General features: G+C 37.8%; 2 protein-coding genes across 5 annotated transcripts in view; one reads left to right on the plus strand and one right to left on the minus strand.

Moving 5' to 3' along the window:
* TRMT13 (tRNA methyltransferase 13) overlaps nucleotides 1-18,098 on the minus strand; it is a 23,840-nt gene extending 5,742 nt beyond the window's left edge. Inside the window, exons 1-8 of one of the 4 annotated variants that reach the window (XM_089894276.1) lie at nucleotides 17,739-18,098; nucleotides 13,638-13,684; nucleotides 13,484-13,550; nucleotides 5,186-5,248; nucleotides 4,941-5,010; nucleotides 4,678-4,784; nucleotides 4,161-4,328; nucleotides 2,359-2,431 (exon numbers count right to left, since the gene is read on the minus strand). In XM_089894276.1, the coding sequence (XP_089750402.1) occupies nucleotides 2,359-2,431; nucleotides 4,161-4,328; nucleotides 4,678-4,784; nucleotides 4,941-5,010; nucleotides 5,186-5,248; nucleotides 13,484-13,550; nucleotides 13,638-13,684; nucleotides 17,739-17,912 (769 nt within the window). In that variant the 5' untranslated portion in view covers nucleotides 17,913-18,098. Of the gene's footprint in view, nucleotides 1-2,358; nucleotides 2,432-4,160; nucleotides 4,329-4,677; nucleotides 4,785-4,940; nucleotides 5,011-5,185; nucleotides 5,249-13,483; nucleotides 13,551-13,637; nucleotides 13,685-17,540; nucleotides 17,695-17,738 lie in introns of those variants that run through there. The other 3 variants (XM_022584239.3, XM_022584240.3, XM_022584241.3) reach the window with 3 other exon arrangements.
* The window catches only part of SASS6 (SAS-6 centriolar assembly protein), a 53,124-nt gene continuing 46,179 nt past the window's right edge, over nucleotides 17,481-24,425 (plus strand). The window contains exons 1-2 of the mRNA XM_022584234.2: nucleotides 17,481-18,323; nucleotides 24,025-24,085. Of these exons, the coding sequence (XP_022439942.2) occupies nucleotides 18,259-18,323; nucleotides 24,025-24,085 (126 nt within the window). The 5' untranslated portion in view covers nucleotides 17,481-18,258. The remainder of the gene's footprint in view (nucleotides 18,324-24,024; nucleotides 24,086-24,425) is intronic.

Here is a 24,425-nt window from a genome sequence, read left to right on the forward strand (position 1 = left end):
CAGAAAGCTGAGAATACTGGAATCTCTCAATCAGGATTTCTCATCCTTGCCATTATTAACTTTTGGCCCCAATAATTCTGTTGTCGGGAGCTATACTGTACCTTACAGGATATTTAGCAGGTCTCTGGTTTAGCAGGCTCCCTGGCCTGTATCCATAAGATGCTGGCAGCATGTGCATTCTTAAGACAATGAAAAATGTCTCAGACATTGTCAGTGTTCGCTGAGGGCCAAAACTGCTTCTAGTTGAGAATCACTGCTATACACAAAAGAGTCCATCAAGTGCCCAGTACAACAGATAAAAATATAACTACATCAAGACACATCACTGTGAGAATTTACAACACTGAGGACAAAGAAAAGAACCTATAAATCTCTGTAAAGAAAAAAGCAGATGACACACAAGGGATCAGGACTCAGAATGGCACTGAACTTCTGAACAACAATACTAGTGGAGTAATAGTTTCAAAATTCTTAGAAATAGAAATACCCAGACAAATCAAGTGTAAGGGTAAAGTAAAAGATATTTTCAGACAATGCAAGGTCTCAAATTTATCTCTAATCCAATTGTTTCTCAGGAAGCTATAGGAGGAGGTGCTTTCCCCAAAGACAGTAAATCAATAGAGGAAGATATGTGATAAGTTGTGGAAAAATAAATCCCAACCTAGGAGAGTGAAGGGAATCCCCAGGATGAAAATGAAGAGAATTTTAAGGTTGACAATTGTGCTCCAGGAACAGAGGGCACCCAGTCTACGTTGGAATGTATCTGAAGGATCCAGGAGAGAATTTTTCAGGAAGATAGAAACTAACAGAATACTTGGTAAATGTATTAAAACAAATACAAATTTTAAAGTTATACCTTTTTGTTTAAATTGAAGTATAGTTGATTTACAATGTTGTGTTAATTTCTGCTGTACAGCAAAGTGATCCAGTTATACATATGTATACTCTTTTTCATATTTTTTTCCATTATGGTTTACCAGGAAATACTGACTATTCCCTGTGCTATACAATAGGACCTTAAAACAAACACATTTTTAAAAGACCAAGTAAACAAAATTTTAAATTAACTATTAACTCAATAAACAAATTTTATTTACTACATGGGCCAGCTGTGGTTTGCATCACAGGGCTGAATTAAAATTAGCAGAAGAGGTTGCTGGCATATGTTTGCATTATTTTCATTTTATTTATTTTTTAAAATTTATTTATTTATTTTTGGCTGCATTGGGTCTTCGTTGCTGCGTGCGGGCTTTCTCTAGTTGTGGCGAGCAGGGGCTATTCATTGTTGTGGTGTGTGGGCTTCTCATTGTGGTGGTGGCTTCTCTTGTTGCAGAGCACAGGCTCTAGGCACATGGGCTTCAGTACTTGTGGCTTGCGGGCTCTAGAGCACAGGCTCAGTAGTTGTGGCACATGGGCTTAGTTGCTCCGTGGCATGTGAGATCTTCCCGAACCAGGGCTCGAACCTGTGTCCTCTGCATTGGCAGGTGGATTGTTAACCACTGTGCCACCAGGGAAGCCCATATTTTCATTTTAAATAATATGAAAAACTATTATTTATTTATTTATTTATTTATTTTTTTGCGGTATGTGGGCCTCTCACTGTTGTGGCCTCTCCCGCTGCGGAGCACAGGCTCCGGACGCACAGGCTCAGCGGCCATGGCTCACGGGCCCAGCCGCTCCATGGCATGTGGGATCTTCCCGGACCGGGGCACGAACCCGTGTCCCCTGCATCGGCAGGCGGATTCCTAACTACTGCGCCACCAGGGAAGCCCTGAAAAACTATTAAAAGGTACAGAAAGGGCATTAAAGAGTATGACTGATGGGTGTGTGTGTGTGTGTGTGTGTGTGTGTGTGTGTGTGTGTGTATGAAATATGAGGTCCACAGAGATGGGTTATTTTCTTTGGTACAATTTTAAATTGTAGGAAGTATTTTTTACATATTAGCTAGGCAGAAAGTATCTTTTACATATTAGCTGGGCAGAGAACTATCTCATTTCTGTAATAGTTTACCTAAAGTCATGTTAACTATAGGCAGAAGGCTAGTGTATGGTATGAACAGTCTCAGTAATTAATTTAAACAGGATAAAGAAGCAACATAAGGACATATTCTCAAAATTTTTAAGCTATTCCCTAGTATGATACTTCATTTCTAGTTGATACTGAAAAACAATTTCTTAAAGTTTCAACCCTAATTCCATTTATATTTACCTAAACGTTAGATATAACATTCTATATTAACAAAGGATTAATCTCTGTTTTCCCTGAAGCAGTGTTCTGTGGGATTGGATTTCTAAGCAACCCTCAGAGTTTGAAATTTCTATGATTTATGGAAGAGCAACTGCAAGTTATGCAACTTACTCAAACACAGGTGCTGAATATCAATTTGAAGTCTCTCAAACACTGAATTTTTCTTTCTGTGTTTGCCATCTACCTGCGCAAATAGAACATTATTATAACAATGCCTTTTATGTAAAAAAAAAACAAAAGCTTTATGAAAAAAGATTTCTATTTGTTTTCAAAATTCAGATCAAATAATTTTCCATCTTAGTTTTTAGTGTTTAAAAAGTAGAATTGTTAATTAAAAAATTTAAGATTGTATATTCTGTGACGAAAACTCCAAAATTAACAATATTGTACATCTTTATAAGACTTGAACATTTTATAAATTATTATGTACACATTATTTCCTTTAACTCTAAAAATTCCCAATTCACTGATGAAGGAATTAAGGTTCATAGATAATAAAAAGCTCTACTTCAACAGCAAGTTCATTCAAAACTGAACTCATTATTTCTCCCTCCAAACTATTTTTCCCTTTCCTTCTTCTGTATTCCCTATCTGAGGGAAGCACACCACTTAGTCACTTAAGGCACAAAAGGTCACCAGAAGAACTCCTCTTTCACACTTAATGGATAACAAGTCACCAGGTCTCAGGGCTTCCAACATCATAACATTTCTCACACTCTTTCCCTCCTCTCTATCTCATTGCAACATCCTTAGCTCTGGCCCATTTCTTACCTGGATTACTGGATAATAATGATCTTATTATTAATCTCGCTAATTCAAGGTTCACACTCTTCTGACACAGCTTCAGTGGTACTGCTAGGAGGAACTTTTAAAACCCTTTTCTATTTACTTCACTAATTCTTATATATTCTTTCAATCTCCTCTCAGCTACCACCTCCTCCAGGAAAACTTCAGTGACCCACACTAGACTGAGGCTGGCACTCTATCTTCACACTCCTATAGCATCTGGTACTTATCACTATCATAAGACACTTAGCATACTGAGCCAAGATACTTATAAGTCTGTCCCATTAGATGTAAGCTTCCTGAAGACAAGAATTAAATCTTGTTTCCACTGTACCCCCAGCATGTAGCAGGATAAAGTCAAACTCCTCCCTTCGTATAAAATATGAGCCCTTCCAGAGTCTAGGCCTCCTCTCCCATCTCATCACTGCTGAACTCTACTTCGCACCATGGACTTCCAACACACAGAAATGTTTCCATGCCTCCCTGCCGTTTCAGGCATTTGGTTACACTCTTCTTGCTTCCTAGAATGCTTCTCAAACCCTGTATCTAGCAAATACCCACTTTTCAAGATATAGCTCAAGCACCACCTTTTCTGTGTAGCCATTTACCATCCCTTCTCCGCAGTAAAACTTGTCACCTACACTGTACTCTGCACGACCTTTTTTCATATTTTAACCCTTTTCTATAATCACTTATCTGTTTGTCTCTTCTTTCCAATATAAGTAACAGAACATAGGGACGTTGTCTTATTTGACTTTACCCAATATCTATCAAGGTGCTTGTGGTATGCTCAATAAATGTTTGCTGAACAAATAGTTGGTAAGTTTCAGATGTAGGTTAGGCCTTAAGACTTTTAACTCCTAGCTTGAGCTTGGCTCTTTCCACATAATTTCTTGTCTCTGTAAATATTTTAAGAACTCAGATCAATGAACTATCAAAATTTAGATTAAAAAATTTACCTTCAGTTTAAATCATCAATGTAATTAGAATAAAAAGCTACAATCAAATAAACACACAAAAAATTCATTTTCTTTAAGAGGCCTGTTTCTGAGTATCATTTTTTTTTTCCAAACAAGAAAAGTGCAAACAAAGTTTGGTTACCAATATACTACAATGATTTCACTTACCTTGAATCTTGTGGTCACCTTTTCTACTAGGATGAAGTGAACTTTTTCAGCATCTTTTAAGGCAATATCAACCCAATGAGATAATTTTCCCTTTCCTGCTCCAAACTCAACAAAGCATCTTCTTGGACCAAGTAACTTTAATTTTTCAATGTTACCTAAAATAGAAGCCTGCAAACTTCACGAGATTATTTTATAAACTAGAGCAAAAACATTCGGCTCAAATGGGAAAATAGCAAGATAATTTCTATATAGGGCAGCATGTTCACACTGATAATTTTTGTTTGGCTTTAAAGCTTTTCTCTTGCTTTTAAATATTTAACATGTAATACTCAGAACCATATCCATTCCAAGGATTTTTATATATGTTTATATACATTTTTTGAAATGGGGATTCTGTACCCTGAAAGATAATCTAAACAAAATCTCATTAATAACTATATTTAGAAACAACAGAATGTTAGCTTTGACAAATGAACAAAAAGGCTATTTTTAGTAGAGTTACTATGGCTAAACATACCTGCTGTTTCAGATGTTTGGTTGCAGAATCACCGTTTTTAGGGTCATTAAGGGCATCATGCAACGCTGGATGGGACATAATTTGATCTTTAAGTGTAGAGTTCAAACCTGTGCCAAATAAAAGCACAAAAGCTTAAACAACCAAACATGAAACCATAGGGCTCTAAACAATGGTAGTAATATCTCTTAAACCACAGTGGAATTAACTCATATACCACCTGATTATTCTAAAAAAATTTAACTTGCAAATTTAGGCAGACTTACCCTCACTTGCTTTTCTCAGTTTCTTAATTAAGTTTTCCATCTGCTCTTCAGAGAGAAAAGAAATTGGAACCTATATACAAAAATGGGGCGTGAGCTGGTCTGGGAACTAATAAATAACATTGATTCTATAAGAAAATGCATTCTAAATCAAAATAGTTAATTTATTCCAAAAATTGGAACACAGCTTATTTACAGTGTGGAGATGATCATAAATACTTTGTAAAATTAAAATGTCAAGTACTTACTAATTGTTCAGGTATTTCTGTTTCATCTTTTAAGCCTGCATTAATATCTTGAATAAAGAAGTCCTGAATAAAAACAAAACCAAACCATAACAATACCGTTATTAACGTGACGAGTTCACAAAAATTAAGCTGAAAAACTGATCCGTGCCTTCTTCCAATACTTTGTACCTGCCATCCTCCCTTTCTCCCGTTCATTTATTCATTAAATAATTACTGAGTGACTACTATGGTCCTTAACTTGCTTTAGGTGCTGAGGATTTACCACAGTGGAGAACAGTACAGACAAAAATCTCTGTGTTCACGGATCTTACATTCTAGTGAGGTGGCTATTTGAATAAATATTTATAGTCTGAAGAAATTCATTAGTAATTTTTATTAAAGTTTTTACCTGTCTCCAGCATAGACTGAGGACTGTGTCATTTTTGCTAATGGTTAAAGCAAAAACAAAGACCCAACTACAAATGGCTGTTTATCAGATAGGCAGCAGGGCCAAAAGCAGAGATAAGAAAAAATATTACAATGGTTTAGGTCTGATTTCTTCTATTTTAAAATACTAATTAAAATAGAAATGCCCTGTGATATTATGTTGTTTAAATTAACATAGTGAGATATTTCTAGTCCATTTTCAGAGAGAGAGACTCTAGGTAAGGATCTAGATTAGCATTGTCCAATAGCACTTTCTGCAACAATGAAAATGTTCTACATTTACCCTGGCCAACTTGGTAGCTATTAGCCTTGAAATACGGCTAGTGTGACTGAGGAAATGGATTTTCAATTTTGTTTAATTTCAATTGACTCAAATTTTAATAGTTACATAGCCATAGTTAATAGCTAGTGGCTACCATATTAGACCACGTAGATATAGATGAATGAAATAGCACAATTTTTACAAATTCTGTTTTGAAAGTGAAAACAACTCCTGGGACATTATGCGTAGCAATGGGCTTTAGTTACGCAGATAGGAGAAAGGTAACATGTGGATTGTATGCTGCTACCTTTACCTATATGGGTAATAACGGAAACCAGTGATTAAGTGGAACAGGTGAAGAAAGCAGGTATTAGAATATTTTGTTGGATGACTGGCAAAACTATAAGAGAAAATTAACTATAACTATTAGTAAACAAACGAGTGATAAGATTTTACCTGGGTTTCATGTTATACATAGTGCACTAAACACTGTTCTGCATTCCTTTCCTCTTATCTCGTCATCCCACTACTTTTCTCCCCTTCCTTTCCACTGTGTCCCAGCGTGCAATGGAATCTGTGCAGGGGTATTCCATTTTTTTTTTTTTTTTTTTTGCCCATGCCATGTGGATTGTGGGATCTTAGTTCCCCAACCAGGGATTGAACCCAGTCCACTGGCCATGAAAGCACGGAGTCCTAACCACTGGACCACCAGGAAATTCACAGGGGTATTCCATTTTTAATAAATTCATTTCTTCTCTCAAACTGTTTCCAGAACACATATTCAACCTGCTCACTTTAACTAAAGCCTGACACTTAGGTAAGGAAGATAACCTCCATGCATACCTGAAAGTAAAGGCAACATTCTTTTTTCTTACTGAGGGGCTAACTGGGGTAGTCATCACTTTTCTTCTACATGTTTTTTTCTTTCTCTTTTTTTTTTAATTGGAGTATAATTGCTTTACAATGTTGTGTTTCTGCCATACGAGGAAGTGAATCAGCTCTATGTATACCTATATCTCCTCCCTCTTGTACCTCCCTCCCACACACCCCCCCCATCCCACCCATCTAGGTCGTCACAGAGCACCAAGCTGAGCTTCCTGTGCTTTATTAGCATGTTCCCACTAGCTATCTATTTTACGCATGGTAGTGTATGTATGTCAATCCTAATCTCCCAATTCGTCCCACTCTCCCCTTCCCCCTCTGTGTCCACATGTCCATTCTCTACGTCTACGTCTCTATTCCTGCCCTGCAAGTAGGTTCATCTGTACCATTTTTCTAGATTCCACATATATGAGTTAGTATACGATATTTGTTTTTCTCTTTCTGGCTTACTTCATTCTGTATGACAGACTCTAGGTCTGTCCACATCTCTACAAATGACCCAATTTCGTTCCTTTTTATGGCTGAGTAATATTCCATTGTATATATGTACCACATCTTCTTTATCCATTCACCATTGGACATTTAGGTTGTTTTTGTGTCCTGGCTATTGTAAATAGTGCTGCAATGAACACTGGGGTGCGTGTGTCCTTTTGAGTTATGGTTTTCTCAGGGTATATGCCCAGTAGTGGGATTGCTGAGTCATATGGTAGTTCTATTTGTAGTTTTTTAAGGAACCTCCATACTGTTCTCCACAGTGGCTAGATCAATTTACATTCCCACCAATAGTGCAAGAGGGTTTCCTTTTCTCCACACCCTCTTCAGCATTTATTATAGATTTTTTTGATGATGGCCATTCTGACTAGTGTGAAGTGATACCTCATTGTAGTTTTGATTTGCATTTCTCTAATAATTAGTGATGTTGAGCATCCTTTCATGTGCCCCTTGGCCATCTACATGTCCTCCTTGGAAAGATGTCTATTTAAGTCTTCTGCCCATTTTTTGATTGGGTTGCTTGTTTTTTTGATATTGAGCTCCATGAGCTGCTTATATATTCTGGAGATTAATCTTTTGTCTGTTGCTTCATTTGCAAATATTTTCTCCCATTCTGAGGGTTTTTTTGCCTTGTTTATGGTTTCCTTTGCTGTGAAAAAGCTTTTAAGTTTAATTAGGTCCCATTTGTTTGTTTTTATTTTCATTACTCTAGGAGGTGGATCCAAAAAGATACTGCTGAGATTTATGTCAAAGAGTGTTCTTCCTATGTTTTCCTCTAAGAGTTTTATAGTATCTGGTCTTACATTTAGGCCTTTAATCCATTTTGAGTTTACTTTTGTGTATGGTGCTAGGGAGTGTTCTAATTTCACTCTTTTACATGTAGCTGTCCAGTTTTCCCACCACCACTTATTGAAGAGGCTGTCTTTTCTCCATTGCATGTTCTTGCCTCCTTTGTCATAAATTAGGTGACCATGTGTGCGTGGGTTTATCTCTGGGCTTTCTATCCTGTACCACTGATCTATATTTCTGTTTTTGTGCCAGTACCATACTGTCTTGATTACTGTGGATTTTTAGTATAGTTTGAAGTCGGGGAGCCTGATTCCTCCAGCTCCATTTTTCTTTCTCAAGATTGCTTTGGCTATTCAGGGTCTTTCCATACAAATAGTAAAATTTTTTGTCCTAATTCTGTGAAAAATGCCATTGGTAGTTTGATAGGGATTGCACTGAATCTGTAGATTGCTTTGAATAGTATAGTCATTTTCACAATGTTGATTCTTCCACTCCAGGAGCATGGTACTTCTCTCCATCTGTTTATGTCATCTTTGATTTCTTTCATCAGCGTTTTATAGTTTTCTGAGTACAGGTCTTTCGCCTCCTTACATAGGTTTATTGCTAGGTGTTTTATTCCTTTTGATGAGATGGTAAATGAGATTTCTTCCAAGACTGAACCAGGAAGAATTAGAAAATATTAGCAGACCTATCACAAGTAATGAAATTGAAACTGTAATTAAAAATCTTCCAACAAACAGAAGTCCAGAACCAGATGGCTTCACAGGTGAATTCTATCAAACATTTACAGAAGAGCTAACACTTATCCTTCTCAAACTTTTCCAAAAAATTGCAGAGGAAGGAACACTCCCAAATTCATTCTGTGAGGCCACCATCACCCTGATAGCAAAACCAGACAAAGATATCACACAAAAAAGAAAATTACATTGATGAACATAGATGCAAAAATCCTCAACAAAATACTAGCAAACAGAATCCAACAACACATTAAAAGGATCATACACTATGATCAAGTGGGATTTGACCCAGGAATGCAAGAATTCTTCAATATATGCAAATCAATCAATGTGATGCACCATATTAACGAGCTGAAGAATAAAAACCGTATGATCATCTCAATAGATGCAGAAAAAGCTTTTGACAAAATTCAACACCCATTTACGATAAAAACTCTCCAGAAAGTGGGCACAGAGGGAACCTACCTCAACATAATAAAGGCCATATATGACAAACCCAAAGCAAACATCATTCTCAATGGTGAAAAACTGAAAGCATTTCCACTAAGATCAGGAACAAGACAAGGATGTCCATTCTTGCCGCTCTTATTCAACATAGTTTTGGAAGTCCTAGCCTCGGCAATCAGAGAAGAAAAAGAAATAAAAGGAATACAAATTGGAAAAGAAGAAGTAAAACTGTCACTGTTCGCCGATGACATGATATATACATAGTATACGTAGAAAATCCTAAAGATGCCACCAGAAAACTACTAGAACTAATCAATGAATTTGGTAAGGTTGCAGGATACAAAATTAATGCACAGAAATCTCTGGCATTCCTATGCACTAACAATGAAAGGTCAGAAAGAGAAATTAAGGAAACAATCTTCTACACATCTTTATGTAAAAATATTTTTCTTTTTAAACTTATGCCGTCTGTCCTACTAGTTCTCACTTGGGAGGCATCTGGAAATGTATGGGGATATTTTGTTCTCAAAATGACTGAGAGGTGCTATTGGGAGACAATTATCTACAGGTCTCTCAATTTTCTGTAAGTCTTATAAGCAAAGGCACTGATCCCCCTCTATTCTAGACTATCTTTGCAAGGACATTTGTATACCAATCGATCTTGGAAGACAGAAGTAGTGTCTCCTTCTAGAGCAGTGGCAGGCCTGCTTATTGTACAATACAATAAAGAAATGTCTACTTATGGAACAAAGGTGAGGCAGGTTTCCTTACTGCTCATTTAAAAAGATGTATTTCCTAAGCTTGGCCTTCTTCAGCTATGACACAAGCTGTGCACAAACATGTGCAGCATCCACCAAGACCACTTCAACTTGAGGGCACTTAGGGAACAAAGGGAGTTGATGCAGACAAGAAGCTCACACTGCTTGCTGTGCAGCGAGTAATAAAGCCCTTTGTCTCTGACCCAGGAGTCTCATATCTTCTTCCAGCATCCACAATCCTATGGTAGGCTAACTTGTTAGCTTGAAAATAAGATTAAATTTCAAATCCTTCATACTTCTTGACAAGGGCCTTTGTCATCTTCCACTCAGAAGCCAGGAATTCTAAAAACAGGGATGCTCTAAAGTGCACAGGATAGGACTGTCCCACTCGAAATGCCAAAAGCCCCCACTGAGAAACAGTGGGCTGTTAAACATCTTCTAATTCTCCCAGCAGTTGTCAACTATCAATCTGTTGGTCATTATCCAATATTCATTAAGAACTTTGACACCAAGCTGTTCTTTCCACTAAGTTCAGCCAATTTGACTATGTTTTCAAGCCATCCAACAAACAGCTCTGCTTGACCTTTTTAATTCTAATGACCTTTGCTCCACTTTGGCAAACAACTTCCAGGGGCCCTCTAGATTCTGGTGTTACTATGAACCATTTAACCTCTGAAACCTTAAACTTCATTAGCCCATTCTCTGACTATAACTTTGTACTATGTTAGTACAAAGTATAGTGATTCTCTTGTTCCTAATCATATTCTTTCACCTTTTAAAGAGTTTCACCTTTTAAAGAGTCTATTTTTTCTCAGCTAATTTCTGGCTTCCCTTTCATGCCACCCAGTCTGGACACTCAGTACCATTGTTATCATTATCTTTCACAATCTGGTTCTCTGTCAAACCCACCCTTACAAAACCGAATGCCTGCATTAATATGACGTTTTTTGTTTTTTTTTTTTTGCGGTACGCAGGCCTCTCACTGTTGTGGCCTCTCCTGTTGTGGAGCACAGGCTCAGGACGTGCAGGCTCAGCAGCCATGGCTCACGGGCCTAGCCGCTCCGCGGCATGTGGGATCTTCCCGGACCGGGGCACGAACCCGTGTCCCCTGCATTGGCAGGCGGACTCACAACCACTGCGCCACAAGGAAAGCCCTAATATGACTTTTAACTCCCAATAGTTTGAAAGTTAAAACTGCTGAACACTGCTGAAGCAAAGCTCCTCAGTCATTTGGACTGGTGCCAGTTCAAATTCAGTATCTCCATCAGTCTGACTCTCAAAGATGCCTAGCAATTATTCTGCATAACTCTAATTCTAAACTTTTACCTCTCTCCTCAAATCTCCTACTATACCATCACCTCCCTTAATCACCTTATCTCTTAGTTCAGCAAGGAAGTGTAGCTATCAAATGACATCTTTCTCAATTAACCTCCTGTCAGCTCAAATTTACCTGAACTGATATCCATCTTATACTACTTCCCATCTACGTAAGTGGAAGAGCTATTTCTTCCCCTATTTCTTCCCTTCGACCTCTATTTTGTACCCTATTTCTGCCTGCTTCCTGGGGAGCCTCACACTAACAGTGATGCCCTCTTCTATTTCCAACTTCTTCTTCTCTACTGGCTCATTACTCTAAGCATACAAATAAAACTCTTTTCTCCCATTTTATCTATCTATCTATCATTTATTTAAATTCATTTTTTGGCCGCACCGCGCGGCACATGGTATCTTAGTTACCCGACCAGGGATCGAACCCATGCCCCCTGTATTAGAAGCGTGGAGTCTTAACCACTGGACTGCCAGGGAAGTCCCTCCCATTTTAAAACACACTCCTTCTGTCCTACCTTCCTCTCTGACTGCTATTCTACCTCTCAAGTTCCATTCATAGACTAGTTTCTTAAAAGAATAGTTGACACTTAAGATTTCTACTGCCTTGTCTTCCATTTACTCATATATCATTTCAGTCTGATTTCTGCCCACTCCACTCTATTTAATATGCATTTTGCTAAACTCTTTGATCTTTAACAACTGCCATATTGCCAACCCAATGGATTCTTTTCTGTCCCTACCTTACTTGACTCCACTGTGATGCTAGACACAGCTGATCACTCGTTTCTTTTAGGTGTCAGTGTCACCTAGAGCTCTGTCCTTGGTCTCATGCTCTAATTCCTGTCTACCTCTCATCTTCTATTCAGCTCTCCCCTTGTATTTCATACTTGTCATGTGAGTTACCCATGTTTTCTTCCTTGTCTGGATGACTCTCCTTTGACCTTTAGGTCTCATCTTATGACATTCCTTCAGAAAAGCTTCCTTGACTCCTTTCCCATCTCTCTAAACCCCTATGTCCTCCCCCAAAAGGGTTAGGCTCTTCTCCTTTATTCTTCCATAGCACTCTGTACTTAATCTATTTTAACACATATAATATTGTATTTTCTATTCCTTCCACTAGATTTTCATGTTATTTTAAGCAGGGTGCTTGGTACAATGTCTGGCATGAGTGCTCAATTAATATCTATTGAATAAACAAGTCCCCCAACTTCCCCCCAGTTCTAACTAATCTCTTACCCTGGGTAACTTAAAAAGCCAAAGTTTCACCTATGATCTGTATGTATTTGACTTCTGAATCTTTATTACTCGCCCAACCCCTCTACTGAGTTTCGGACTCACATATCCAACTCCGAATTTCCAATCAGTCAGCAACTTTTATTGATTCTGCTACCTAAATAATTCTTGCATTTATCTATATTCTTTCCATCCTCTTTAATTCAGTCTCTTATCATGTCCTACCTGGATTGCAGCAATGCCCCCCTAACTAGACCTTCTGATTGCAAGCCATCCTCCCACATTGCTCTAAGAGAAAGTTTTCTAAGAGATAAATCTGACCCCACCATTTCCTCACTTGCAATCTTTCAATGGTTCCCTGTATCTTTTAGAATAAGTACAAGTTCCTTGAAAACCTCAAGTGGTTTCTCAATTTCTGCCTCTGCACATATAGTTCTTTCCACTTAGAAAAATTCTTCTTTCTTTTCTTTGCCAAATCAAGACTTAGCTCAAGTGTTATTCTGGGAAGCCTTTCTTGACCCCTTGGATTTAATTTTAATGCAAGTATGTGCTCTTATCACATGTGTAGTTACTTCTTTCATTGAACTTATTAAATAATGCCCATTATTTACAAGTTACTTACCAGTCTCAAGTAAGTTCCATGAAGGTTGGGATCATATTTTATTGAAATGAATTTAGTAGGCACTAAGTAAATATTTTTGAATAACTAAACTGTGGAATTATTCTCTGAATACCACTCTTCTTGCATAAAATTCTGTTATCTCAATTAGGAGTCTAAGTGGATTCACAATCTGATGTCTTATATACACTCAAATGTATTTGCCATATTTAAGCCTTCTGAGGCAAGAGCCTTGTTAAAAATTCACATTTGTAATCTACTAAGTATATATAAACATTACATACCACACATTTCACCATTCAGTTTTACTGATCAAACACTTACAGGTTTTGGCTTCTCTCTTGAGTTACATTTTTTCAAATGTTTTGCTAGTTGATCTTCATATACTGTGCTAAATTTAAAGAGAAAATTATTTAAAATAAGACTGTGATAATCACTGTTTCCAGCACAGAAAAACCCTTCTCTGACCCATACTTACTGTTTTGGATCTAAAGGACACAGGATTCTTTTCCGAGCATTTTCTTCCTAATTAAAAAAAAAAAAAAAGGCATATTTATTTGAATAAAATATCAAGTTCACTGCTTACAGATACTAGATACAACTTCAGTGTAATCATAAGCTTATGCTATCCCAAAACAAGGTAAGGAAACCTTACAAGGACATTAACAAAACACTGGCAAAATCAGGTCATAGAGTTTAACAACAAAAATCTCCAGTGTCACGTGATATCACCTCATACCTGTCAGAATGGCTATCATCAAAAAGAACACAAATAACAAATGCTGACAAGCATGTGGAGAAAAGGGAACCCTCCTACACTGTCGGTGGGAATGTAAGTTGGTGCAGTGGAAAACAGTAGGGAGGTATCTCAAAAAACTAAAAACAGAACTACCTTATGACCCAGCAATTCCATTCCTGGGTACATATCCAAAAAAACCAAAAACACTAATTTGAAAAGATACATGTACCCCAATGTTCAAGGCAGCATTATTTACAATTGCCAAGATATGGAAGCAGCCTAAGTGTCCATCAACAGATGAATAGATCAAGATGTGGTATATACATATATATATATATATATACACACACACACACAAACACACACACACAAACACACACACATACACACACATATACACACAGTGGACTACTATTCAGCCATAAAAAAGAATGAAATTTTGCCATTTGCAACAAAATGGATAGACTTGGAGGGTTTTATAGTAAGTGAAATAAGTCAGACAGGGAAGACAAATACTGTAGGATATCACTTATATGTGGAATCTAAAAAAATACAACAAACTGGTTAATATAACAAAAAAAGAAACAGACTCACAGATATAGAGAACAAACTAGTGGTTACCGGGGGGAGAGGGAAGGGGGAAGGGGCAGTACAGGGGTAGAGTATTAAGAGGTACAAACTGCTACGTATAAAACAAATAAGCTACAAAGATATATTGTACAACACAGGGAATATAGCCAATATTTTATAATCATTATAAATGGAGTATAACCTTTAAAAATTGTGAATCACTGTATTGTACACCTGTAACATATAACACTGTACATCAACTACACTTCAATTAAAAAAACACCTTTGGTGTAGCTCGTTTATGTATATCTGAGCAAATAATGCTTTGGACAACCAGGGTCTATAGCTTCAAACACGTTATAGAAAAGGCCTACATATGGAATTTTGAATCTATGACAGCACTGACTATAATATACACTATTATTTTAGGTATTACTAAGAAAGGAAAAATGTTGCCAATTTAAATTATAACATGTCATTGATTTTAAGAAGCATTCTGATTTCAGAGATGTTAAAATGTGAAAAAAAAAAGTAAAAAAAAGTATCTCAGAAACAACGAAAGACAGATCTTCCTCAACTTATGATGGAATTACAACCTGATAAACCCATCATAAGCTGACATATCTTAAGTCAATAATGCATTTAATACACCTAGCCTACTGAACATTGTAGCATAGCCTAGTCTATCTTAAATGTGATCAGAACACTTACATTAGACTACAGTTGGGCAAAATCAGCTAACAGCCTATTTCATAATAAAGTGTTGAATATCTCATGTAATTTATTGAATACTGTACTGAAAGTGAAAAACAGATGGTTGTATGGGTACAGAATGGTAGTAAGCATATTAGTTGTTTACCCTCATGATAGCGTGGCTGACTTGAAGCCCTGGCTCCCTGCCACTGCCCAGCAGTGCATATCGCTAGCCCCGGAAAAGATGAAAATTCAAAATTCAAAGTACGCTCTCTACTGAATGCCTATCGCTTTTGCAACATCATAAATCCAAAAAAATCGTAAGTCAAACCATTCATTGTAAGTTGGGGACTGTCTATATGGTATTTTAACCATTTGGTATGTGGCCTTACTCTACTAGCTTTGCAACTTTTTAGTATAGAAGAGTTACATCCTGTTCGTTTCTAAGTTACATGGATTTAACTACATATACTCAGGAGAAAAAAAAGGAATTAATAGTGTTGGCAAGTCTACCCAACACTGATATGAATCTGTATATAACAGGATAGCGTAACAGTTAAAACCAAAGGTCAGCCAGACTACCTAGGTATGACCCCCAGTTCTATCTATCAGGCTCCTAACTATCAGCTAACTCTACAATCTGAGGTAGTCTTACTGCCTCATCTGAAAGATGACAATAATATATCTTACCTCCTAAGGGCTGTAAAGATTAAGTGAGCTAATAGGTTAAAAAAACAAAGCAAAACTGCTTAGCATGGTGCTGTTCATACAGTAAATGCTAAGTGTTCATGATTAGTATTAACAATTCCTTTTTCAGTTTATTTCAGTTCTGATCTGCCTCCCAGCATATCCATGAAACTATGTACACAGAATTTCATGAACATGCTAAGAGACTTTTCAGTATCTTTTGAAAATATAGTACATTATTCTTCCCTATTTGCTGACTTGAAAGTCTAACCTCCATGAAAGGAAGACTCTATACTAACCTCCCAAAGCTTAATGATAGAGTAGGGGAGAAAAGCACTTTTAACATTTATTATTTGGGTTTACAAACACGGCTTCTCAACCTTGGCACTACTGATATTTCAGGTTGGATAATTCTTTTTCGTCCTGTCCATTGTAGGATGTTTAGCAGAATCTCTGGCCTCTCTCCACTAGAAGCAAGAAACACTCTTCAGTTGTGACAACCAATATGTCTTCAAACATTGTCTGGGGGTGCTAAATCAGCCCCATTTAAGAACCACTGGGTAAAACTGAGTACAAGTGATCTCAGCCATATATGACACTTAAGAAAAAAGACGGAAACAATACATCCAATTATAACATAAATTACAGATTCAGTACGATGCCCAAAATTGAAAACCAAATCATAGTCATGGAAAGTGTTTCCACTTAGTGTTTTGCAGTCTTTTTTCAAGGGATTAATAACATGATGTCATTCCTCTCCAGGAATATGGATCACCCTGTAAGGATCTATTCATATTCTACCACTGTCACCGTCTGCAGTCACCTCTGGGTGTCTGATTAAGGTGAAGTGTAAGGTCTTAGAGTGAGAACAAAATCCTCCTCCTATCAGAAAGTTCATTTTTCAATCAGGGGATGTTTGCTGGTGCTCTCAAAACCAGCCAATACAACAGAGAGTGTACTTCAAAGAGTTCCCATAAATCACAGGTCACTCACATTCCAAAACAAGAATAAGCTTGTTTCAGTACACTTCAGCCTAGGCAAATATTAGCCAAATCAAAATATGAACTAGAGCTATAGCTATGAGGGACAGTAGGAGATGAAGGGGTTCTGGGGTTATCTGTACTGGATATTGCCTAAAAGGATAAACCATCTAACAAAGAAAAATAATGTAAATAATACTGGACATTCAGAAGGCATAAAATCAGATGCTTGTCTCTGGTTTAATCTTTCTAAAACCTATTAAACATGCTCTTTTTCTATTAGCATTTTACTGTTCTTGTTTTTAAAATTTCCTATCATATATATCCTAAAGAAACACACATACTAAAAATATGTTGTTTGACAATACAATCATAAGTATAATTGAACAAAACTGTACACTTTCTGTTCTCAATTTTAAAAGGAGAGTCAATTCTTACATGTTTTTAAATCTTTCCTTCCCCTTTTCAGCAAAGTAGTTATTAGTTGCTTTCAAAAGACCGTACGTCTAAATAAAAAATTTAAAAAGTTTCTCTCAACCGCATTGACAAGAAGTTATTATCATTCATGGAACAATGAAAACACAATTAGTGAAACCTTGGGATGCTTCTTTGATCACTCTTCTTTCTAAACCACCATTTCCCATCAGGAAGGCGGAGAGTGAGCGGAGGGCAAGAAGCGGTAGTCTGCCGTAAAACTAAAATCTAGCATTACCATGAGTTGGTATCAAGATAAACGGGTCACTGCTGGCGCTTTACTTAGTACAAGAAAACACTGCACTTCACTACGGCTCATCATCTCTCCCTAGGGAGGCCAGGACTGCGTTTATCACAGGAAAAGCTGGAAAATCCAGGGGACTGAAGCAGAAATCTGTCAGAGGGGAGGTGCCGGACCAGGAAACTTATTTCCGACTCTCGAGAGGGTAAGGCGATACCAGACCTCCGCGGCTCCAGCGTGTTCACCACAGAACCTTTTTCCCGCTGCCACCACCATCCTGCAGAAGCGCTTCTTCTTTTCCACATAGTAGCCACATCGCCCCTCTGCTGGAAAGCCAGTTCCGTGCGGCGTCGGCGCAGAAGCCGCCATAATTCAGGTCTCACTTTGGGTGGCAAGCATTGATCGGGTGAAGAAAGGAAAAGTTGTCAGATTCTCTCGGGTCTCCTTCCCTTAACAAATATGTCTGCCTCGGGTCCAGCCACGCAGGATAATGCCCGGAACTACAGCCCCATCCGCCGAAAAAAACCGGAAGAAGCCGATGGTGGCTGGCGAGGACCAAAGTTCCCGCCTAGCCCCTCTGTTTTATTTTTTCCCCGCCTCCTCCGCGGAAACCGAGCGCCAAACTCAAACTTTAACAGGACCCGGACGTCTTTTAGGCTAGTGCTGCGGGCCGCACTTGGAGTTTCCCGCACACCTGCCGGGGAAGCGGTCCAGCATGAGCCAGGTTCTGTTCCAGCACCTCGTCCCGTTGCAAGTGAAATGCAAAGACTGCGAGGAGAGGTGAGGTCAGCGTTACCCCGAGCCCGCGGATGGCGGTTGGGGTCGGGCCAAAGGGGAAAGATGGCGGCTCCAGCCAGTGGGCCCCGGCGTGCGGCTGGGTGTCCGGCAGGAGTCCCCGGAACGTGGAGGGAGACCTAGCTGGGACCTAGTGACTACCTCTCACCAAGTCCGCCGTTGCTGAGGAGGGAAGGGTGTGAGAAATGGGACGCTGACCCGCATCAAGTTAAAAAAAAAAAAAAAAGATCTTATCGCTGAACATTCTCGTGGACAGTATAGCCCCTTTCTCTCTTTTGACAGGTAAGAACTCTGGCCCAGAGAACTTCATTTACTCGAGGGCTTACGAGTTTACAGCAGGGCGGGCACTAGAACTCAGGCCTTGGCTCCCAGCCTTTTTTTTTTTCTCTTTCTTCTTTGAATTATATTGGAAGTAAATTTAAGCTTCGACTTAAAAAAAATCAACTTTATGGTATATTGCCTTTTTTTCACATTAGTTACTAAAAATAGGTTACGTTTAATAGACTAAAGACAGTTGGGGAAAACTACAATTTCATCCATTCATTTTTTCATTCAACAAATACTGCATACTTGCAAAACGCCTTGCTGGGCCCTGGGGATACAATGGTCAGGAAAAAGTCCTTGTGTTCGTGGAGTTCACAGTCCAGTGGGGGAGGAAGTAAAGGCCAGTCTCACAGGTAAATGCGAAATTACAACTGACTAAAGAGGTGGTGCTGTTGAGGCTTAAATAGAGAGATCTGGCTGGAAGTCAGGAGATTTCAATTTTGTCTCAGTTCCACCACTGAGTGTCAGCTGTCTCTTAACTTCTCTGAACTGTAAGTTTCCTCCTTTGTAAAACTGATATAGCAGGCCTACCTACGTGGTTGGTTGTTAGGAGGATCAGTTGTGAAAATGTGTGTGAAGACTAAATGGTGTGGAAATGTGACATATAAAAAACGAAGACATTGTTATATTGAGCTGCCAGTAAAGTGAAAGTAGTATATAGTGCAGAATTCGATTCAGAATCAATTGGCAGGCCAGGCAAGGAGATGGTACCAAGACCAGCAGCTGTAAATGCAGATCTATAGGTTAGTTGGTCATTCTTTTGTGCTGCCCAGTATGGGAGCCACTGTGGTTGTTGGACATTTGAAATGGAGCTAAGCTGAACTGATGTGCATAAGAGTAAATTGCATGTTGGACTTTGAAGACTTACTAGGAGAAAAAAGGAACGTAAAATATTTCAGTTTTTATATTGATTATGTGTTAAGGTGACAAAAATGATATATAGGGTTAATTAAATATTAATTTATCTGTTTCTTTTAATTTTTTAATGTGGCTTCTAGAAAATTAAATATTACATACATGCCTTATATTTGTGGACAGCTGTGTTCTAGAATGATTACAGAAAGATAAAAGAAAGGGAGGGCGTAATTCCTGATCCCAGTGTTGAAACTCCTAACTCTTCTCCATCTCACTACATTGTCATCACAGTTATCTTAAAACACAGTTTCAGCGTTTTTAGACTTTCTGTCTAGAAACTTTTCGTATATTCGTATCACCTATAGCAGGGGTCAGAAAACTAGAGCCCGTGGGCCAGATAGCCCACTACCTTTTTTTGTAAATAAAGTTTTATTAAATTTAGCCATTCTCATTTGTTTAAGAATTGTCTGTTGCTGCTTTTGTGGTATAAGGGCAGAAATGAATAAATGTGAGAGACCTTATAGCCTGCAAAGCCTAAAATATTTACTATCTGGCCTTTTACAACTAAAGTTTGCTGACCCTTGACTTATAGGAAAAACAGTCCAGACTCTTTAGTTAAAAGTATTCAAGGCCAGTTCAGCTCAACAAATATTTATGAATGCCTACTGTGTACCAGGCACTGTCCTAGGTGCTGAGAAGCTCCCTTCCTCCTCACCACCTTCCTCCAACAGCAGCAACAGCAAAAAAGCAATTTTCATTCTAGCCCTCAAGGAACTCACACTTTAACAGGGAAAACAAAAATATCTTCCTTTGAGAGGCAGCATAGCATTGGTTGAGAGTTCAGGCTCTGATAAACAACAAGGTCTTACTGTATAGCACAGGGAATCATATTCAATATCCCATGATAAACCATAATGGAAAAGAATATGAAAAAATATATATATTTATCACTGAATCACTTTGCTGTACAGCAGAAATTAACACAACATTGTAAATTAACTATAGTTCAATTAAAAAAAAGGATATATAATCCCTCTGTTTTGTACATTAAAAAAATAGTTCAGGTTATGGAGCCACATTGTCTGGGTTTATTTTATTTTTTTTTAATTTATTTTTTGGCTACGTTGGGTCTTGGTTGCGGCACATGGGCTGTCTAGTTGTGGCTCATGGGCTCTATAGTTGCAGCATGCGGGCTCTCTAGTTGTGGCGTGTGGGCTCCGTTGCCCCGCGGTATGTGGGATCTTAGTTCCCTGACCAGGGATCTAACCCATGTCCCCTGCATTGGAAGGCAGATTCTTAACCACTGGACCACCAGGGAAGTCCCTGTCTGGGTTTAAATTCCAGTTCTACCACTCACTGCTTGCTTTTGTACAATTTTTCTTCTCTGTGCCTCATCTTTAAATTGATAAAAATAAAAGTACCTGCCTGTGGGATTATTATGAGCATGTATTAAATAAGTTAATACATATAAAGTGTTTAGAACAGTGCCTGGAACTTAATGAGCATTCAGTAAACATAAGCTATTATTAAAGTATGATTAATGCATGAAGTAATGTAAATGAATTAAAGTCATAGAGAAAAAGGGACTTCAGTTGAGGACGTGGTAGTGCTCAGAGAACTCTGTCTGGAGGAAAGTGATGCAAAATTTTGAAGCCCACGGTTTGACACCAACCTGCTTTTTCATTTTTTTTTTCCCTAAGCTCCTCTGTCCAATATAGTAGTCACACAGGACTACTTGTTATCCCGAGTATACCCGATACTCTCTCAATATCATACCTTTACTCCGTTTTTTCCTGATACCTCAAATGCTTTTTCTTTCATAACTTTCTAGGTCTGTCTTAAATTCTTTTGCTATAGGGACCTTTTCAAAGTTGCCTAAGTTGATATTAATTGTCCTTAATCATTTATTAGCATGGTGTAGGTGAAAAGTCTGAGTTCTAATTTGGGCTCTGCAGTGTGACCTTAACCAAATTTGTAATTCTGTGCATCTCAGCTTCTTCCTTTGTAAGGCAGAGATAATATTTACTTGGCATTATTGTTGTTAAATAAGATGATATAAGCAAAGTGTCTAGTAGGCACTCAGTAGTGAATGAATTGGTAAGTGCTAGTAACCATTCCCTCCTCTCTCTTGAAGCTTTAAAATACAATCAGAAGCAAACCTAGGGTAAAGTCATTTAATCTGATCTCAATTTGAGGACATGAACCATGTTTATTTCTGTTTGTATCCCTAGCACCCAGCATAGTACCTGGCTTAGAGTAGCTTTTGTTTGAATTGAGAGTTTAAGGTCACAGCTACTATGTGGCAGAGGTGGGCTAGAATCCAGTTCTGCTGAATCTAACTGACAGGGAGAATGTTATGCAGATTTATGCATTGTTCAGAATGTGACATTTATTTTGAAAAGTAGCATTTTTAAAATTGTTTTTTAAACTTCGTTTTATATTGTTCCTATGACATTAGCCATTACAGTGGAGGAAGTAAGATTTGTGATTTCAGATCCTCTGAAAGCTCACGATTTTCTACAAGATATTTCTCTGGAGGTTTTTGAATTAAACGTGGGGAATAGTTTTAGTCTATGGGCTTCTCCTCCTCTTTTCCCCCCCAGCATCTAATGCATATAGGCTTTTGGAATATATGCAACAAAATCATTAATATGATTGGAAATTTATCATATTAATAAAACTTCCAGTATTATGTAGAGAATACTTTATTTAATGGATGCTTCTTGAATTTTTTTACAAATTTATCAAGTGTGACACACTTTTAAAAGTGTAAAGTTATCAACCACAGTGTCATATCACTATGGCAGTATGTACTAGAAAAAACTTAAAAAGGGGCTTCCCTGGTGGCGCAGTGGTTGAGAGTCTGCCTGCCGATGCAGGGGACGCGGGTTCGTGCCCCGGTCCGGGAGGATCCCACATGTGAGGATCCCACATGCCGCGGAGCAGCTAGGCCCGTGAGCCATGGCCGCTGAGCCTGTGCGTCCGGAGCCTGTGCTCTGCAACGGGAGAGGCCACAACAGTGAGAGGCCTGCGTACCGCAAAAAAAAAAAACAAAAAAAACTTCAAAAGATGAAAACGAAACATAATGACATTGTAGAGCTGAAAAGGCCCTCACAAACCTAACTCAGTCCACTTTTTTTCCACTTTTTTTTATAAGTTAGGGAATTGAAAGGTTTCTCCCCCTCCCCCAAGAACACTTAATTTAAGTGGAATTGGAGTAGGAGTTTAATCTGTTTCACATACATTGCTTTAGATACTAGAGATAGAAACAAAACATTCTCTTATTTTAAAGGTAATTCTTCCTACCTTTGTGGTGTTTACCAGTGCTCCTTGCGGTGTTTACCAGTGCTGCTTGTTCCTTTTTAGATAATATACAAGTTATGGTAACCTCGTCATGTGAACTAAGATTTAATATCCAGTCATATGTTTAATAAGAAATTTAAAATGACATGTATTTAACCAATTTAAATTACAAGTCAGAGCATAAAAAAAACTAAACAATTGAATCTAGCCTTAGTCAACTATTACCAAGTTTTTCCATCAACACTCAGTTACTCTGTCTGTACTTCTGTAGAAGTAATAGAATGTGGAAAAAGTTTAAAACATCTTTAAAAGAATAACTTAAAACTGAACAAATTCAGTTTGTTTATTTTCCCTTCACATTAGGGAAAGACCGTTGTTATTTAATTCTAGCAGAATAGTTTGAGAAGCACTTGTGCAGAGATGTTTTTCACCATTTCCCCTTTGTTTCCTGAATTATTTAAACATTTTTGCTCAGTTTAATTAATGTTTATGAGCACCTTTATTTATATGCCTCTATTCAATACTGGGTTTTCTAAGATGCAGTATAGAATGTGTAACACTATGGTTTTTTCCCTTTAGGGTTTAGATTTACTCTGGGATTAGATAGATAATAAACTTGACAATACTTCTGTGGATATATTGCATAGAGAGTCTATTGATCAGATGTAGTTTGTGAATCTGAAAAAAATTTTTTGTGTGTATGCATAAGGGAAGCGAACATGTTTTCTTATTTCCTTTGTTGTAAACATTAAAGTATTTTAATATTATTCACACTTTAAAATTTTCAAATGAAATCTCTCATAAATCAATTTGGTCATTTCAGGTGGTATTTTTTAATGTGAAAAATTGTTATAAAACTGATGGTTTGTCTTTCAGTAGATATTATTTGAGAATCAGGCCAGTAAGGTTGTATACCAGGCTAACAGTAGGCATTCCACATCATTTGTCTCATTTAATCCTCACGACAACCTCTTTTTACAGGAGAGAAAAATTTATCCTCAGGTTAAAAACCTCATTGCTTACTTTTAGAAAAATAGGAACTTAAACTTCAAATCCAGCATGCTTTCCAAACATCTGTTCATAATTTAGGGACAACCTGTGGAGGATCTTGTGGCTTAAGATGGAAAATGTTAGCTATACAAATGGTAGTAATAATTCATTTCATGTGAATGTTCCTGATAGTTGGGCATATCTTTTCATACAGGAGAGTGAGTATTAGACTGAGCATTGAACTACAATCAGTTTCTAATCCAGTTCACAGAAAGGTTGGTATTTATTTCTTTTGAAATAAATATTTTTCTGTTTTTGAGATATGGTAATTCTGTACATTATAATTATTTTTGTTCTTTAAGAATGTGAGATCTTTTGTTATATCATCTTGCTTTTTAATTTTGGGCCATTTTATAACTTGCAGATCTGGGGTGGTAGAACCTACTAAGACAACAACTGAGAGATTATTATATCATATATTTCTAAAGCATGCAAGAATTGGGGATTGGGACAACAGTCTCCTTAGGTTTGCCCCATTGCACTTTTTTTTGGCCACCCCTTGTGGTTTGCCGGATCTTAGTTCCCGGACCAGGGATCGAACCCCACCAGGGATCA

The sequence above is a fragment of the Delphinapterus leucas genome, chromosome 1 (genome assembly GCF_059928025.1).
Source record: "Delphinapterus leucas isolate spDelLeu-1000000601 "Yukka" chromosome 1, BTC_Dleu_Yukka2, whole genome shotgun sequence".
In the NCBI taxonomy this organism is placed as follows: domain Eukaryota; kingdom Metazoa; phylum Chordata; class Mammalia; order Artiodactyla; family Monodontidae; genus Delphinapterus; species Delphinapterus leucas.